This window comes from Triplophysa rosa, linkage group LG24, assembly GCF_024868665.1.
Source record: "Triplophysa rosa linkage group LG24, Trosa_1v2, whole genome shotgun sequence".
In the NCBI taxonomy this organism is placed as follows: domain Eukaryota; kingdom Metazoa; phylum Chordata; class Actinopteri; order Cypriniformes; family Nemacheilidae; genus Triplophysa; species Triplophysa rosa.
In genome coordinates, this window is record NC_079913.1 from 4,692,240 (window position 1) to 4,711,860 (window position 19,621).

Here is a 19,621-nt window from a genome sequence, read left to right on the forward strand (position 1 = left end):
AAGTTTAATGAATGCCTCCAGGACCCATCTGAAGACTATTTTGGACCCATCACATGCCCAGGAAAAGCTCTTAAATTGGGCTGTAGCTCATCATTTGACAAGGTTCATTGGTAAGCGCAGAGATCCTACCGGAAAAATATAGCAAATAATGTCCCATTAGAGTTTCCAAACTTTACTGTTGTCATTTTAGAGGTATGAATGCGATTAGGAAAGACAGATCTCTGTCATTTTCACCTCGAGAACTGAACAAAAGAGAATAGCTTGAAGATGCAAAGATGTGGTAGTTTTTATACATAATGAAATAAGCTTGGCACCTATTTTGGTACAGATCTTATTGATGACATCAGCATATGATGTCATTTTTCTCTAGTTAGCATTTGTTTCAGCTTACTCGCACAAAAACCCCTGTAGCCACAGAACTGTTCATCCATAAGCCGTCATGAGCAATGGTGGTGCATTTTATATTGCGGACCTGTGAAGGGGATCCTGCACCAGTTGAGCAATTGCATTTAGATGGAATGCTAATGGAGAGCTCTCTCCAGATTTTCTCTTTCTGACAGAACACTTATCATTGCTATATCCGAGCTTATTTATTCAGAGATCAATAAACACAAACTACCATTTGTTACTCACACCGATAACATAAACGTCAGATGAATATTCTATGTTGACCCAACAGTCTTTGTTTTTATGCAGCGAGCTTGTGAAATGCATCACGGGTCGTTGTTCATCTGAATCTCAGCTGCTGTGGGCTTGTTTTAGAGTTTGGTAGAGCCTTGTGGGTACAGCTGAAAGCCCTTGGTCCAGTCCACGCTGGGTGATGAACGATCAGTGTGGCGTGCTCACTCTGAGCGACATTGTCAGGTATGAAAAATGACATTATTACAGTTATACCGTTACCATGGATCGTGTCAGAGAGGTTGAATAACACCAGCGGCGTTCATGATATTGTGTCACTCACAGGAGCTGAATGGGAAAACTAGACTGTTTTTTCCCTTTATGGCAGTATAAGGATCATTTTCCAGAGGAGGATCACATGTTTCTTTTAGTTGTTGATTAATATTTATGAAACTCATGTCTTTTTTAATGTCATGCGCCTAACGGAGTGCATGATTTTATTCACGTTGATGTTGAATGAGTAGGAATCTGTAGGCCTAGTACATGTTAAACCTTTAAGGTTTTACAAGTGAGCAATGTTTTTGAATAATAGTCGAGATATAAGGTGCTATACGGTTCAACAGTGTAGAGTATTTCCTATGGCTCAAATTCACTGGTAATGTGTTTGGTTCTATTGATGGGATGCTATCTGATGGAAAGGAATCACTAAAACATTGTTCAATTCAAATTAAAATAATATCTAAAACATGCTGTTAAACAGATGATTTATAATGGTAGTAATGGTAAAACGTTTATTGTTTTTTGTTAGCAGAGAGCCCTACCGAAATAGATCATATTCTTAATAAAAGTTTTTAGGAGATGATGTTAGGGTTTACATGAGACGCTTGCAAACGCGCGCATCAACGCTGTCAGTTTTAACCCACGGGACTGAAATAGATGTGACCGGTAACCATGGTGACGCCGGCGCCTGTCATATTTTGGCGCCATTTCTCTAACAGCCTGAGGCAGGGAATTGCTCTGAACTCAAATCGGCGCTGACTTGACTACTGTAGCGCTAAACACTACAATTCAGGTGTATTCTTTTTTTATAATGTGTGGTCATGGTGAATAATGTTAACATCCTGTTAGTTTTAGACAAGAAATAACCTTGTCACGGTTTGTTTTTGTGTGAAGGCGGACGTGGCCGGGTTGGCCGTGTCATTTCCCTGAAGGAATTACCAGTGCTGTAATCCATTAAAATTGTGTTCAAGTTTTAGGCAAGCTAGAGCTTTAACCTGTTGTTTGTTTGAATAAAATGCAGCAAAGCTGCTTTGAGGTTGTCATAAGATGGTTTTATGGCTTTGGTGACGCCTGTACAGTTTAAAAGCACCACAGACGGCTAAATAGATGTAAAAAAGAAGAAACGAATATAGCAACGATGTCGTATCTCTGTTAGATTTTAAGTAAATTTCTTAAGTGACGGTTTATTATAACAAAAAACACATTTACATTTAAATGTGCCGTCTGAAAACACAGTCTGTACATTCAGCGACTGAGATAAATTAATCGAAATAAATAAACGTCCAGATTTATATTAGAGGATAATGGAAATTGCTTTGGAGCCGCTGGGCCTCATTTGCCAATAACCAGGCAGCGCAACTCTGGCTGGTCGCTGTCCATGGTGCTGAATGAAAACCCCTCTAAACCTTCGTAATCTAAACTCTCTCTTTTTCTCTCACACAATATTTAATCTGTGATACGTCAATGTGACTAATTTGAGAGGCCATGCGCCAGGAAATTCATCACGGGTCGCGTACACAAACATTGCATGCCTCTATGAGCTGGCGCAGCTGTTTTCGTTCACAGGCTGAAATCAGTTTTGGCAAAGTAGTGCAGTTCTGTCAGGCGCTTAAAAGGGCTGCGCCGACTGGGGGAATCGTCACTGGTCACATTCAATCACGCTCCTGTATTGGGAACGTGAGGTGCACCTGTAGAAAAGAATGAATTATAGACTGTTAGTGGGTGTAGCTGTATAAAGTTTTAAAGCTGAATTGGCTGATTGACTCCGCTGCAGTCATTCACGATACGCGAACCCGCTCTTACAGATTTGAACTCTGCACTACCCTCATCTTTGAAAACTGTCTCCATCTAGCGGTTTCGCCTCTGCGCATCTATCAGTAGTGAAAGTACGAATCAATAACCCGACGTGTGGACAACCGCAACGCTTTCCGCCGGTCCCTCAGCTCACGTTACGCACTGCAAGTCCTTTCTTGACAACTGTGTACTAATAACTCATATAGACTTACATAGAATAACTTTATGAAGCGCATATTATACGGTTTATGTTTCCTACCTTTAACTAAAACAAATGCAGTGGACATTAATTTAAACGCAACCCAATAATAGCGTAACGCACTTGTGCATGCAGTGCACATGCAGTGCAGTGCACAGGCTGTGTTACATGCATATGTTAACCGATGCCGTGGCACGTGACACGCCTCCATTGCGCCGTGAGCAGAGAGCCAGTTGGGCTCCACCGCAGACTCACAGATCTCGGTCGGAAGCGGATGAAGCAACTTCCACCGAATCATTTGTTGCTGCTACACTTTAACCTCGGGCGCACGTTTTAGTTCACGTTACAGTTAGAATCTACAAAACACCCGTCACCATCGACTGGATTACATTTAAACGATGAGAGGAAAGTGGTGTTTTTTTCTTTCTTGAAACATTGCCACACTTGCCGGTGCGGTCTTGCTTTCCTATGAAAGAACCACTGTGGTAATTCTCTCTGAGAGCGTCAGGGTGACACGAGTCGTGGTTACTAGAAAGGCATGTCCTTGGACAGCGGACTTTTTTACTCGAATGCTCTACTTGACTTCTAAACTTGTTGCTTTTGGTCCGCAGCAGCTACGGAAACACATTTTGGATACTTCGGTCGCTCGTTTTTTCGTGACGGCGGCAAAGCAACGGCAAATAAAGTGGACTTTAACTGATTATCTATATGTAAAAAGAACTCTACTTGTGATCGAAACGTATTTATGAGGAGGTGAGTTTTTCATTTAGGAGCATTTGCCTGAATTGTAAATGATACAGTGCTCTCCGAACTAGTCATTATTGACTGAGGCGTTCCTTTTACGCATGCATACCTTACAACCATTTGTAGTGCAGAATTTAATGGTGGTTTCTCCCTGTCGTTTGAATTCAGTCAGGTTTATGATATGGTGTATACTCTAGCTAGCTTAATCTGCATGTGAGCAATATTTTACTTTTGCGTTTACACCAAGTGGCCGCGCATTGTGTCTCTCCAGATGTCCTTTTCCTGCCTGGCGGATCTGTGAGCGCAAAACGGAGCACCGACTCTGCTTCACTTGCACCGGGTCGCGCACATTGGGTCACCATGGCAGGTGGAGTCGCAGCGTGGCTACCATTCGCGCGCGCCGCGGCCATAGGATGGATGCCCGTGGCGAGCGCCCCGATGCCCCCTCCACCGCGGGACAAGAGGCGAGGTCAAGACGGGCTGATAATCTTGAACGTAAGTGGCTCTAGGTTTCAAACTTGGCGGAATACTTTGGAGAGGTACCCTGACACTTTACTGGGAAGCACAGAACGCGACTTCTTTTACCACGAGGAGACCAACGAGTACTTTTTTGACCGCGACCCGGACATTTTCAGACACATCCTTAACTTCTACCGAACCGGGAAACTACACTACCCTCGTCACGAGTGCATCTCCGCCTATGACGAGGAGCTGGCCTTCTTCGGCATCATTCCCGAGATAATAGGGGACTGTTGTTATGAGGAGTACAAAGATCGCAGGCGAGAGAATGCTGAGAGAATTCAAGACGATGCGGAAAACGAAAAGAATAACGATTTGGTGGTGCCGTCCTTATCGTTCCGCGAGACCATGTGGAGAGCTTTTGAGAACCCTCACACCAGCACCATGGCGCTGGTGTTTTATTACGTCACTGGCTTTTTCATAGCTGTTTCAGTTATGGCGAACGTGGTGGAGACGGTCCCGTGCGGCACCGCGTCAAACAGGGTCAAAGAGCTCTCGTGCGGGGAGCGCTATGCCCTCGCGTTCTTCTGTTTGGATACGGCCTGCGTCATGATTTTCACGGTCGAGTACTTGCTTCGCTTGATTGCTGCGCCCAGCAGGTACAAGTTTGTCAAGAGCGTGATGAGTATCATTGACGTGGTGGCCATCATGCCTTATTATATCGGCCTGGTCATGACGGACAACGAGGACGTGAGCGGGGCCTTTGTCACCCTAAGGGTCTTCAGGGTCTTTCGGATTTTCAAATTTTCGCGGCACTCTGCTGGACTGCGCATCCTGGGTTACACACTGAAGAGTTGCGCGTCTGAACTGGGCTTCCTGCTCTTCTCGCTCACCATGGCCATCATCATCTTCGCCACCGTCATGTTCTACGCAGAGAAGGGCTCCTCCTCCAGCAAGTTCACTAGCATACCGGCCGCTTTCTGGTACACCATAGTCACCATGACAACGCTGGGGTGAGTAGATAATGATGTGTCGATGATGCGCAAACTTACTGAATGCGTTTGTTTGTGCGCATGATCCGCTGCCAAGACCGCTTCAAAGCAACTTGTTTACTCCAAAGCATTCCGAAAAGTAAAGAGATAGCATTCATCAAGGGCTGGACGATCATTGAAAGTGATATAAATCAAAGAAATATACTCTGCCCCTCACCCCTCTCTCGCTCTCTCTCTTTTTTACACTGGCCTATGAGAATCGTGTACATCATATAAATGGGTTCATTTAGTCTTTAATCGATTATTTTTACACAAAGAAAATGCCAATGATATAGCATTGGTCTATGCTTTTTCAGAAGTATTTGTGAAGCTTATAACGATTACCTAAAACATGCATACGCAGCATAAAGTCCCTTTTCCATCTTTTGTATTTACTCAATTCACTTTTGGTACATAATGTTTTTAGTGCTCTTTTTTTCTAGCTTTTACCTAGTTAATAAAGGCTCGTTGTAGTAAGAGCCTCTAAACGCCATTAAAATAAAACGCGATGCGTTATTCATTCATTAATGCTTTCACTAAACGCCGCACTTGCGCAGAGCGGCTGCTCTCCGTGGTGCTGAATCGGCCGGCTGCAGTCTGACGTACGCGTCGTCGCTAGCGGACCGTCGCGGTCCTGAGTCACACTCGAGGGGATTAATCAAACCGCATGCTCCGACGATACACACCCGATTTAAACGATTTAAAGTTTTAATTGTACATGAACTAGACTTAAAGTAACAGTTCTATATATGTCTGCCTATGGTTTTGACCAGCTGATTAGTTCATACAATCAAGTCTTGTCATCGTATTAGTTGTTGTTCATCACATTTTAATTGTATTCTCTTTGTTTATTCTTTTTGCCTGGTATGCACTATATTATTAAGAAAATGAGTATTAGACAGATTTACTGAAGGAAAAAATAAAGTGTGTTTATGGAGCTCAATTTCTAGAGCAGTGGTAACCAACCCTGCTCCTGGAGATCGACCGTCCTGCAGACTGCAGCTCCAACCCTGCTTCAGCACACCTGTCTGTAATTATCAAGCAAACCTGAACACCTTGATTAGATAGTTCAGGTGTGTTTGATTGGGGTTGGAGCTGAAATCTTCAGGACGGTCGATCTCCAGGAGCAGGGTTGGTGACCACTGTTCTAGAGCATTACATTATCAGTGCAAAGGTTGTAAGTTTGATTCCTAGGAAACACACATACTGATAAAAACCCTGCAGTGTCAGTCACTTTGGTTAAAGGCGTCTTCCAAATGCATATATGTGAAGGTAAAATGAAAGTGAGTGTTTCGGGAGTGAGTCCCTGTGTCTTATTGTGAGCAATTTGTGTCATGCCATTTCTCGCCTGTCAAAGCGGATGACATGAATAAGAAAATGAAATTATGGGCTAACGTTGTGCGCCGTCCTAATGGATGCAGCAGCGAGTGTGTGCGTTTGTATAAGTGAGAGATGATTACTTGTTGGAACCAGCTGGTTATGAACTATGTCTTCCAAACAGACCCGCAGCTGTAGGGCTTCGGTGATGCGGTCTTCTCTCTGCGGGCAGGCGTGCTGTTCCTCATTTCAGATTTTATTGCATTGCCTCAGTGAGCCCATCAAGAGGAGCTTGCAGTGTGCGGGGGGCAGGCGCTACAGCAGAGATCTGACCTGGTAAAGTCAAGTTCACCCTGTGACAAGCGCAAGCCGTGGCTTGGGATGAGATATTGGGCGTGAGACTATTTCATGTTTGAGTGGATACGTTTAGATGTCTGTAGAAGAAAAAATATACGTTGTTGTGCAGTCTGACCTTGTGCAATTTATTCACCTTCTTTAAAGAAACCCGTGCTTCCTTTATTTAGAGAAACACAATAGAAATTGTCAATGTCCTTGTTGCTCATTTCCATGCAGTTCTAACGAATGTAGACTGCAAGATTTTAAAAGTACGCAAAGCACCTTAAAAGTTATTGTTTATACATTTAGGTGCTTTTCTGACATTTTTAAATGACATGGGTGTGGATAAATAATGTCAGCATTTTTTATTTTTTGGTGAGCTATTTCTTTAAGAGTCAGCATTACACTCCTCTCATTCTCTTATTGTGCTTTTCTTTTTGTGTGGATCCATTGTTATGTCTGAAAACTCGATCCTTTGCCATTTGTCTTTTCACATGGCTCGAGTTAGTGGTCAGTCTCTACTGCTACATGCTCTAATCGAACGTTATCCAGCTCTCTAAATGTGTGCATCACTTTTTAATGCCTCATTTCCCGGGGTGGAGGAGGTGGATGACAGGGATGGATTTGTGGCTAGAGCAGGCATTCAAAAATGGTGGCTGCTTTAAATAATTTGAGCCAGATTTTAAGTTTAGATTACTAGTAATGAAGCCCCATGCTGTTCCTTTAGCCTAGCGCAATTTAAGTCTGAGAGCGTTTCCATTTTCAGTGTGGTTTTACAGAGATAAAAACCAGCTTTAAAAGAGAGGAAGTCACGGTTGCTAGATTAGGTTCAAGCCTCAGGCGTCTTCACTGAGAGAATGACTGAGAGATTTTAATTATCTGTAAGGATAGCCTATATCATGCATAGCAGTGCAAAAGATACCCGAGTGTCTTAACCAGCTTCAGCCCCACAAGTTATGGATATACCCACCCGGGATTGCTTTTTCTTATAAATCTCACTCTGATCTAGATGAAGTGGGTTGTTTTATCTCTTGCTTTTCTTAAGGGATGCGTAGAGATTTACTTTCTGCATGCTTGAGATAACCGGCTCTATTTAGCTGCGTATTTCCCAATTGGCATAATATCATGATGAGTAAAACAGGGAAGCGCTAGAATAGAAAGTGTGAAGTTGACAGAGGCTTCATTTATGTGTGGATTAAAGTACTACTGAACTTTTTTTGCGGTATATAGCATGTATATATAGCAGTCTGTATGTACAACTATTGCACAATACACTATACTGTATACGTATAGTAGGCAATACGTTATATAGTATTGAACACAAAAGTGACATTTTTTCATCACTTACTCATCCTCATGTCATTCCAAACCTGTATGACTTTCTTCTGCAGAACACAAAATAAGATATTTTAAAGAATGTTGTTAACCAAACGACATTGACCCCATTTTCTTCAATTGTGAATGACACAGTTCTTATTTTTAGGTGAACTATCCCTTTAATTTTGCAAAATTCAATTAGTAATTTTGATTTTGATATTTCGTAGCCATTGATTCCACAATAAGTCACATTGTGCACCTGAGAATTTAAACAGAAACGCCATCCAAACCTTAATTTGCCCAGTTTATGGAATCATCTGGCAATGCGATTGAACAGATTACAGCTATAAACGCGGATCGCTTGCATGCTTCTCGATGAAAGTCTGTTCACTCTTGCCTGAGATCTGCAGTGAACGTTCCCTTAAGGAGTGCCACTCTTCCCACATTGGAATGTTTGGGGGATCAGTTTGGTTCACAGCACGAACAGCCTTTGCTTCACTGGCCCCCGTCGGCTCCTTAATGGACTCATTTTCTGGCATAGGCCGATTCTGCCCAGCTCAATTAAATCAGCAGCATTTTAATTGGCTTATGCACTGTCAAACGAGATCTATTAGGTGAGCAGCCGTCAGAACCGAAGACGTGCAGGAACGAGTGGGAGAGGGAGAAAGAAATTGAGAGCGAGAGGAAGGTGAAGAGGGGTAAATACATCAGCTCTTAAAGCACTTGGGTACAATGAGAATGTCTTGTAAAGGAAATGCCCCTGATCCTTTACAATACCCATCATTCATTTAATGGAAATGCATTTTACACCATTCGTTCGTTTTTCGATCCTCTAACGCTTCTAGCTCGGTCTTCTTGGGAGGTTGTAAAGAGATTGATGGAGTTACATGGAGAGTCTATTAAATCACCTCTCATCTGCCCGGGGGCTTCAACGCTTAACTGCATCTCCTTATACTCGTATAGTCACCATGCAGGGATTAGTGACTTAATCTGTTGTACTCATAGCAGTCATTATAGGTTAAGAAATAAAGGAAAGATCATATGTTCATCTGCAAAATGCTTTGTCGTGATTGTCAGTTTACCCAGAGGTCACGCCAACAGGGTTGCGGTGAGGTCAGGCCTTGGCACAACATGTGAAAGCATCTCATTATTGTGACTAGAAGCATGTCGGTGTGGGGTTACCCTCATTAGTGCACCCTCAACAGGCGTTGAGCAGCAAGAGCACAACCTTGAAGAAATGCACTGATGCAGGTTTATTATTGATGATCCTGGTTCTCTCATGTGTTTCCAGCACTGTTGTGAGTTACTTGTACAAATATTAGTTCTTAAAGGGATAGTTCACCCCAAAATAAAACTTCTGCAGAGGAAAGCAAGTCATACGGGTATGAAATGACAAGAGGGTGAGTAAATTTAGATTAGATTATTAATGATAATCTTAAACTACAATTTATTTTATTATTAAGTTTATTTATTTTATTTAGCCTTGTTGTGCAAGTTCTCTGGAGCTTGTGCAGAGGCAGCAGCTTTTGCCAGAGGGGAACTGGAATCCCCTGGTTGGGCCTGGGTTCTCCTGAGGTTTTTTTGTCTCGATTAGAGTTTTGGGTTCCTCGCCACCGTTTGCATACTGTTTTTGCACTATCTGCCTGACCGGGGGGGCTGCTTTAGAATCTTAAAGTTTTACTTAATTAATATTGCATATAGGAATTTATTATCTGCTATATTTGACCTGTGCTTCTCTCTCCTTTATCCTAAATGTGTGCTCTCACTGAGCGTGTGTGTGTGTGTGTACTTGTCTGTGTACGTACGTGTGTGTGTGTGTGTGTGTGTGTGTGTGTGTGTCTGTGTGTGTGTGTGTGTGTGTGTGTCTCTGTGTCTGTGTGTGTTGGTGCGTGTTGTGTGTGTGGAGTGTTTTGTGTGTGGGTGTGTCTGTCTTCTGTGTTTTCAACCTTTTCTTGTTTTTGCAGGTACAACTTGATTGTTTTGCTTGTAGTCAATGTGTCTCATGTACAGCTGCTTTGTAACAATGAAAATTGTAAAAGCACTATATAAATAAAGTTGAGTTGAGTTGAGTTAAATGATGACACACCACAAAATAAGATATTTTGAAGATTGTTGGTAACTGACCAATGGCGGTACCCATTCACTTCTGTTGTATGGACACACAACCAATGCAAGTCAATGGGTACCACCGTTGTTTTAATGGTTACCAACATTCTTCAAATGATCTTCTTTTGTGTTCTGCAGTATAGACCCATACAACCAAAAATGGCAATATAAGCAACAGGTTGCTTTTAGAAACTCTGATTCTTACTCCTTCATGTCACAACCATCTTGAGCTGGTATGACAATCTGGTAACTTGTGTACCTCTCACATCAGCAGCAAACCCATTTATGTGAACTCAAGATGGTCAGGGTGGTTATTGGTTAAAATTAAAAACATGAAGTCTATTCAACTTAATTTTAGAACAGCTGATATCTTTAAGGAAACTTCACTCAAGTTAGCAAGTAATCATTACTTACTTATTTTAGGGCAGCAAGTTTCCTTAATTTTTTTTAAAGTAAACTCAACTCATCCGGGTTTAGAGTGGTAACTCTTTATAGCTGGTTGTCTGGCTAACAATCTTACCAGCTTCTATGTTTCAGAACTTTGGCTACCTCTTTAAGCTTGACGTTCCTGCAGGGTTATGATTGTTTGCCCACGCTTATAGGTTCAGCTTACGGTTGCTACAAACCACGAAGGCAATTACTATTTCATAGTGAATGCGGAGGAAGTGAGGCTTTTTTTCTTCCACAGATGTACATGACAGGTTTCATAGCTCAAATAGGAGCACAAGAGAAAAGCTGTATTTGAAAGATTTACACAGTGACACAGCCACAGGGAAATAAAGAGCCCAGAATGAGGTAATTAAAGGCTCTTTGTCATGTGGGAATCACCCCTGCGGTGGAGGCGCTAACGCTACTCATCCATCCATTTCATACTCGCGCTATTACTCCACACCGAGAGGCTAATTGGACCTTACTCTCTTTCTATGTCTTCTTCCTTCCCTAACATCCTTGCTCTCGCGTATCTCACTTTATTTCCATTTCTTAGTTGTCTCTTACTCGCCCCATTTCTTTCTGATGTTTTTCCTCCTTGCTTCCTTTGGCTTTTTCCAGATACGTGGACGCACTCTGTGATGCTTCAAATGGCGATAAATTGTGAAAAAGTCAGATCAGCTGAATGAAATGAAGGGAGGGCTTTCGGTCTCCGATTCAAATTAAGCGTGAGCGTTTTCATTGTGGGTTAATTGCTTTCTTACGAGACGCGTTTTGAAAGTAGGAGTTGTTGCACGCCGCAACATTGGAACACAAACATTCAGACATAAAAAAATTGAACATCAAAATGCACCATGTTCATGAGCTAAGACTTAAAAACGGCAGAAATTATGGCTGTGAGAGAGTGAATGTAAAACTTCAAAGGTATGGATTTTGTGTCCATGGTGATTCATTTTCCCCTGGAGATCAAAGCCGCTGGAATCAGATCGAGTCATTTGGATAAATTGATGTACTGATGCAGGGGCGTAGCAGCCATGATAACTGAGGGAAAGAGAAAACAATGAGTCACTTTCTAGGCTTGTCCACCCCTCAATAATCTAATAGAGACAAATTATATTAAATAAATTTAAAACGATAAACAGATTGGAACAATTGAAACTTAATGAAAAATGGACCTCTCCTGGTTAGAAATCGAAACCAAAAGCGGAGAGGCAGAGCTGAGACGTTAAATTACAATAGTTGAAAAGATGTTTAATGAAACTGCATATGCATACAATATGCGTAAATTGATCAATTTTGTGTACATTTTGCACATAAAAATACAAATATGTAAATCATGTACCACTTGTGAAACCTCGTTATTTTTAATGTGAAAGTTGTGCCCCCTTTCATTTCAGATGGTTACTATTCACGTTTATACACCCACGTATGCATACTGTGCACACGCTTGCTTTTAGAAAGAGATAAAGGGACGAGAGGTGTGACTCATGGGCCAGTGGACTGCTTTAACATTCGGGTGGGTGGGAATCGTACTGCAGATGGCTATGGGAAGAAACTGATTCTCATTGATCTGTGGCCAAATGACTCTGACCATCCTGCTGCCCAGAGCAATTTTTTCAAATTTGCCTTTTAAATGCCCTAGTGGTGTAGATACAGCCTTGATTCCCTCATTTCCCTGCATTTGCTAAATCAACCATTTGTTTTATTAATCTGTCAATCAGAACCTCAAACATTGAATTGTTCTCCACCCACCCCCATTCTCTCTGCTCTCTCTCTCTCTCTCTCTCTCTCTCTCTCTGTCAGTTTTCTCTTTTTATATAAGTAATAAACTCTCTCCAGGTCATTACTGATTTAATCTGCATGTAATTAGAAAGCTGGACTTTTGATATATCTTATTATTTTGTGTGGTTGTGTCTTGTCTGTATAGTGTTCTAGTTTCCACAGGCTTAATGAAACTAACACATTCGGTTTCTTATTTTTCTTTCTAAAGCCGCGTAATTCATTTTATCAACGTGATTAAAATAGTGAAGACACCTTAAGTAGTCCTGGATGAATTTGATTTTATTCACACCTCAGAAAGAGAGCGAGTCGCGCGCGCGTGTGTTTTGGGTGAAAATAATAATAATGAATTGGCAGAGAGTCAAAAAGGAAATTGAGTGTTTTGCTAAAGTCTGCTAATACCATACAAGAGGTTCATAAATAGTTGAAATAGTGAAGTGAAGGTGTGAATACCAATTCGGTCTTTTAAATGAATATCTAGTGTGGTAGATGAGACACAGACATGTCTTCATTACAGCCTCTCCTAATGCCGGCAGCCATCAATCTGTAGTTGGCTTTTTGTCAGCGTGCATCGATTAAGCCCCACAAGGTACAGCAGAGATGACCTACAAACACTGATCTGAGAGCAGCCTTTAACAACTGTCGGACACGTTCGCAGCATGCAGAAAGAAAAGAGAAAGACAAAGTGAGAATCAATGAGGCTGCGGTACACTACACCTGTGCGTGTGAGCGCTCCCTGCAGACCGTTTAACTTGACCCATTTTGTACGGTTTTTTTGCTGGCAAAGCTGCAGATGTTGGTTTAATGATCACGTAGGATGGTAATAAATAGGGCTGTCAGTTTAAGTGATACCAAATTTAGCTGAATTAAAATTAACTTGATTTGAAGTAACACTTTTCACTGAAAACTAACTACTACACCCCTGACCAATATGTCTTATAATGTGCTGCTCGTGATGCAAGAGGATTCATGTTGACCAGCGCGTAAAAGAAAGTTTCCTTTAAAAATAAAAGGACCATTTTTGGCTAAATGGTGTCATAAAGAACCATTAACATCAGAAGAACCTTCACAAATGGTTCTTTAGGAAAAAGTAGGAAAATGCTTTATACATTTCTTTGTTCTGTTAAACACAAAAGATGATATTTTGAAGAATGTAGGAAATTTGACCTTTTTTGTGTTTTTACCTTTTTTGTGTTTTTCAGTTTTTCTTATTTTCTCCTATAAAGCTGCTTTGGAACGATGCACATTGTGAAAAGCGCTATATAAATGAAATTGAATTGAATTGAAAGCAAACTATTCTGTGGCTCCTTCGACTACCAATGTAATTTTTCCTACTATGATAGTCAATGGTGACCAAGAGCTGTTTGGTTACAAGCATTCTTCCACATTTCTTTCTCTGTGTTCATCAGAACAAAGAAATTCATACAGATTTGAAACAACTCGAGGGTGAGGAAATGATGACAGAATTTTTTTTTAGGTGAACTGTCCCTTTAATGTAAATAGCAGTCTAAGCAGATTACTTGTGTTCTTATACCGCCAATGTGAATCTGAGGAAGGTTGGCTTTAGGCGGCCACTTGTTGGTCTTTGTGATTTGGGCTCAAATGGAGTGAATCAGTGGGAGGACACAGTATAACCACCGCTAGTCAGGTAGAACATCACAGCGCTAACACACACACACACACTGGTTTTATGGTTGGAATACAGACACTTAAATAGGCCATTACACACCTTATGGCACAGGTATCTCCTTTTCTCATATTTTCTGCATTTCTGCTTTTGTTTATTCAATGTTTTCTTTACTTTTTTTAAAGCACAAATCTATTTATGAGACCAAATTAGACTACCCACATATTGGAAAGTCAGCAGTACTCTTAGAAAAATCAACCCTAAAATGATTGATTTTCTCAATTTAGTCTCCTTACCTGCCACGAGGAACGGTCCAGGTTCAATACACGTTGAGCTCTATTGACAGAATATGACACTTGCTGTTGATTACGGAGTATTTTGTTTTCTTTAAAAGAATAAAGATTGTGTGTACTGCAAAACACTGCCACTGCCGTTTTTTTGTATCATTTTTGTTAAAGCGCTCCTATATCGATATTTAAAGTTCATTTCAAAATCATCTTTTTAGCAATGTAGCTTGTAGGGGAATGAACCCAGTTATTTTCGGTTGTTTAGTCTGATGTCACGCACACCACCATACTGTATATGGAAGGTCATATACTGTTTCCGGGTCCAAACGCTCAATAAGATGCTATAGGCAAACAACAAAAAATGCTAATGTATGCTCATGGCGAGCTGTAAAACTATCGGAAAACCACGATCCTAACCTTTATCTTCGTAACGAAATCCCACATGGCCAGTCAGTGATTAATTTTTTACAATTTATTCAAATATTGATGTCGGAGATTCCGTAAGCCTGGAGACTGTAGTGTATACTGTGAGTTAATAAATGCTTTCACTTAAATATGCGATGTGAGTAAACGGTGCTCATTAACAGCTGTTTAAGCTGTAGCTCCGCCTGAAATTAATAGATGCTTGGACCCGGAAACAGTATTCCTTACGTCACCACTTAACAACCGAATAGAAAATGAAAGTGACCTATTAGTCAGATATGGTGACCCATACCATCAGATATGGTGACCCGTACTAACATCAAGTACAGACAGTCACTGTGTGAAATATTAAAACGTGTGGTTTAACATTTATTCTGGCGTGACACATTACAGTACCCTATAGACTTCCATTGGAACGGAGTTACAAATGGTTGTTTTTGTTTGTACAAAGTGAGTGACATGGAGATTATTGTCTGAAATGTGAAAATATATACAGTGAGGAATGTTCTCAATATGTCTTTGTGTTTTTTTGCCTATAAATAGCCATCAAAATATCCTCCTTACGTGGTATTTTAACACTGGGAATCAGGAATGGCTCTCAGGTTCGTTCAGAGAAACTCAAGCTCTGCTGATAAACTGACAGGTCTCATTAGATTACAGCTCAGAGTCCTGCACCTTAAATAAACACCATCATCCTCTTTGACGTGCAACAGGAATGGACTGTAGTATGCTTGTTTTCGCCCGAATCTCAAATTATTGTGGTAAACGGGTAATGTGTACAGCTAGTGTTTTGTGAATTTGATTTTATGGCAGAAAAAAATTAATTTAGTGCTTTACAGTAGATGCAAAAACCTTTTTTATGATCCGACATAACTATTTGACAGATAATTAATCCAGGCACACACTTCACCAAATTGTATTGCATAATGCATGCCTATAATAAACAAAAGCATAAAACCAAGATTAATAAATTATTCAGGTGAAACCAAAACGACAAGTGAGCCTTTGCTGTCTAGCAGTGCTCTTGCATTCAGTCAGGTGGTGTTGGAATTACGTTAAAAACATACTTTAAAATGCTTGTAAAATTGCTTATTTTAGTGTCACTGAATGGTCCATGTAATTTATATAGTGACTCAAATCTGTCACCTGAAAATCAAGCTAAAACCTTTTTTGGTGTAAATTAAGAAATGACCCAGAGCTACTTGTGGCTGCCACATATATCTAGGTCATTGCATTTGATGCTCTTGTTTACTGTACAGTGTTTACCGTTACTGTCCTGTACAGTAGATATAGTGTCATTGTACATCTAAAGGAAAGCTAATGAAGATGGCCAGTAGAGGTTGATGTAGACAGTAGGGTGGTAACAGGAGAGCGACAGTCCAGAAGAGAGACGGGTGGTATTAAGGGTGTTACGTGTCACCGTGACACATCATTGGAAAACACAGATCCCATTTACCATTGACTCTCCTCTCTCCGATTTAGTCTTTTTTCCCGACAGGCTGTAATCACAGTGATCGCACACACACACCCGCGCTTGCGAGATACGTTTGGTAATGAACAGCCGGTCACGGAAAAGAGAGTGCTTTGCAGTGGACGAATAGATATTGGCGACAGGGGTGGTCAAGCCACACTGAAACCCTGAATTAGAGGACATAGTGAGCTGCCTACAGAGTCTGCATTTTAAGACACCAAAGGTGGACGCTCAATGCGAAGGCTGTCTCCAAGATCCTTCTTTTTGGATACATTTTAAGAAAGCATTGCATGTAGGCAATCCCAGAATGCATTGAGGCGAGCTAGCAGATCCGAAAAGAATTTCTCAATATGCTTTATTCAATACTTCCAAAATTTGTATGTAGTTATAACAAGATAGTTTGTTTGACACGTCTGTTGGCATCTTTTTAGTGTACCAAATCGGTCACTTATGAGATTTCATGGTGATGAGGATGGTCACTAGTGCAGGCGGTAAGGCATGTCACTAGGTCTCAGAGCAGAGGTACAGTCGCACAAACCGTTCAGCATTTCCTGCTGGCTGAGGAGTTTTCTAAAGATGTGATGGGTTGTTTAGGTTGTGCTCTTTAATCCGAGATAGGTGAGATGAAAGATGGAGGAAATGTGGGAGCGGAGAGAGAGGGGGAAGAATGCTGTGGTGGCCTCATGTTTTAAACATCGCTGCCATTCTCCTCCATGCCTGACATTCAGCAACCCCTCCGTCTGCTCGGCCTTGATAGTGTCTCCCGCCATGAAGATCTCTCCTGTAAACTAATTATCATACACACACACGCTCGCATCACCTTCAGAGTATTTTTGTAAGCACACATACACACACTATTTGATTTGCCCTCGCTGTGATTTCGCTGAGATCACAGGTGGAGAGGCTAAATACATTTTAAGGTTAAGATCCTTTCATAATGTCCTTCCTAACTTGTGTTCAATTTTCTTCGAAGTAGATCTTATAAGGTTGTATTTGTTAACATTAGGTATTGAATAAGCTAACATGAATGAACAATGAACCATAATTACGGCGTTTCTTCACCTTAGTTCATGGTAATTTCAGCATTTACTAATACGTTTTTAAAATCAAAAGTTGTATCTGTTAACATTAGTTAGTGCGCAGTGAACTAACATGAACAATTGTATTGACATTAAAGCCACAATATGGAAGAATTTTGTTATGAAATATCCAAAATACAGCTTATGAAATACAGCATATGTCGCACAAAAATATGTCGCCAGTAACGTTACTTGTGAGTTCGTTCAAATTTACTTTTTAAATGACGACTGTATGACTGTTGTAAACACGTAAAACTGTGTAGCATTACGCTACCAAATCAATTGACAAAGTCCAATATCAGTCGCAGGCTAACGTAGCAAGCTAATTCATTACGATGACATAAAATACAATTCATTCATTACCTCGTCCGTGAACATGATGGGCGATCTCCATACGCCTCTGGATGGTGAAAACGACATGTCCCATAATTCCACTCTCCTACATAACGTCATTTAGCTTCGCCTTTTGTTGTTGTTTCGAAAATGTGCCATCTAGCGGTCCAAATATTCCATATTGTGGCTTTAACAAAGGTTAAACAATTCTAAAACACTGTTTGTTATTGTTAGTTCATGTTAGTTTATAAAGTTATTCATGTTAACAAATACAACCTTATTATAAACATTAACCAGATTTTTTACTTTTATTTAATAAAAAAAACCAGGCTTAATGTTTAATTTTGTTGACTTGAATGTACCATTCATAAAAGCGCAGTAATTAAAAAGCATGCGCATGTTCAACTAAATAACAGTCTATAATTTTAAAGTTGCTTTCACGTTGACATTTTCGCACAGTAAAATCTGTTTCGGTTTACACTTAATTTCCAATCGCATCAGTCTTGATAATAAATTATACACTGCAATAGGGAGGAAATGTGCCTGTCTCGCTTGAAACTACTTTATATTTTGTGACTAATGCATTACACTCACTAGCTGCCCTCAGCATTTACAATGTGAGGAGCTAAATGGTGATGGTTAAGTCTTTTGCTGGTCTCTGTGGTATCCATCACACAACGAGAGAGAGAGAGAGACCTGCTTTGAGAACAGTACGTCTTTAATGTGCACGCTGGGGAAAATCAGTCACATTTGTCCTTTTCATATTTGACCTCGGTTCTCGTGTGTTCAAGGTTCTGCTCTCATTCAGTGTGTTTAACCTGATACGTTTCCTCGAACAGATTTTGTGCCCACAAGAACCAAGCAGCCATAATAACCTGAGCAGCATGTATGTTCTATACTCTCTTTATCTTTCAGAGATACTCATTAATTGTTCAAATGTACTGTTAAAATGCAAATGTATTATTATTTAATTAATTTATTAAAACAATTAAAAATTAAGTAATAGTTAATTTATTATTATGAATAATAATAATGAGGCCTATCATCGTCATCATCATCATTAAATTATAATGATTTATTAATATGATTATTATTATATCTTTAGCTACTGATTTTGAAAGTCTTATAGAGTCAAACTTGAAGTAGTTAATATTTATTTTAGCTGAAAAGTTTTGTATACCCCATTCCCTCCCCCCACACACACTTCAAATTGTTCCTACTCCCCTGTGTGCATCTCTTTTCTTCAACAATACTTTTTCATCTTTGATAGCTTATTAACCGCAGATTGACACCCTCATGGGTTTATTTACAGTCAGCAAGAAATCTGATTCATGTGTAATGCAGCTTTCAATTGGTTTAAACAATCCCACACTAGTGCATTCTGATTGGCCAGTTCTAGATAATTTTAGCCTGCTATTGGCTGAAAGAGAGACTAGGTGTTACTGGCTTGTGGTTTTGTGCTATTGTCTGAATACTGATGCATGCGTGTGTGCGTGTGCGTGTGCGCGTGCGCGTGTGTGTGTGTGTGTGTGCGCGTGTGTGTGTGTGTGTGTGTGTGTGTGTGTGTGTAGGTATCTCTAGGGAAAGCTTTTCCAACGCCTTCGGCCCACACATCGCCTTTGTGACGACTCAGCCAAAACTAGCTCAAAACAATTTAGCTGAATCCTTGATACGCCTTTTAGAGACAAGAAATGAAATAATAGCTGGACCGCCAAGGATCATTGATCCACGGGCAGCTGTGAATATCAATGAAGTGGCATTACGGTGCGATAAATGCGTCTGCAGGGTGTTGAGGTTTACCTCTTGCGCACATACACAGGTTCCAGCATTTGAAACAAAAACCAGCAGACTGAAAAACAGGGTGACAAGGCGCCCACGAGAGCCAGGAGTAATCAAAGAGCCGCAGTCCCTCGAAATCAGCAGAAAATTCTGCTTTTGACGAAACGATGAATCGGGTTTTGCCTTCACGAAAACCTATAAACAATCGCTGCTA

The 19,621-nt window shown here is 40.7% G+C and overlaps 1 protein-coding gene across 2 annotated transcripts in view; it reads left to right on the forward strand.

The window, feature by feature from the left end:
• Window positions 1–3,111: 3,111 nt before the first annotated feature.
• Window positions 3,112–19,621, forward strand: part of kcnd2 (potassium voltage-gated channel, Shal-related subfamily, member 2) — an 86,495-nt gene continuing 69,985 nt past the window's right edge. Inside the window, exons 1-2 of one of the 2 annotated variants that reach the window (XM_057324227.1) lie at window positions 3,112–3,643; window positions 3,906–5,106. In XM_057324227.1, coding sequence (XP_057180210.1) covers window positions 3,995–5,106 — 1,112 coding nt within the window. In that variant the 5' untranslated portion in view covers window positions 3,112–3,643; window positions 3,906–3,994. The remainder of the gene's footprint in view (window positions 3,644–3,905; window positions 5,107–19,621) is intronic. The other variant, XM_057324228.1, reaches the window with a different exon arrangement.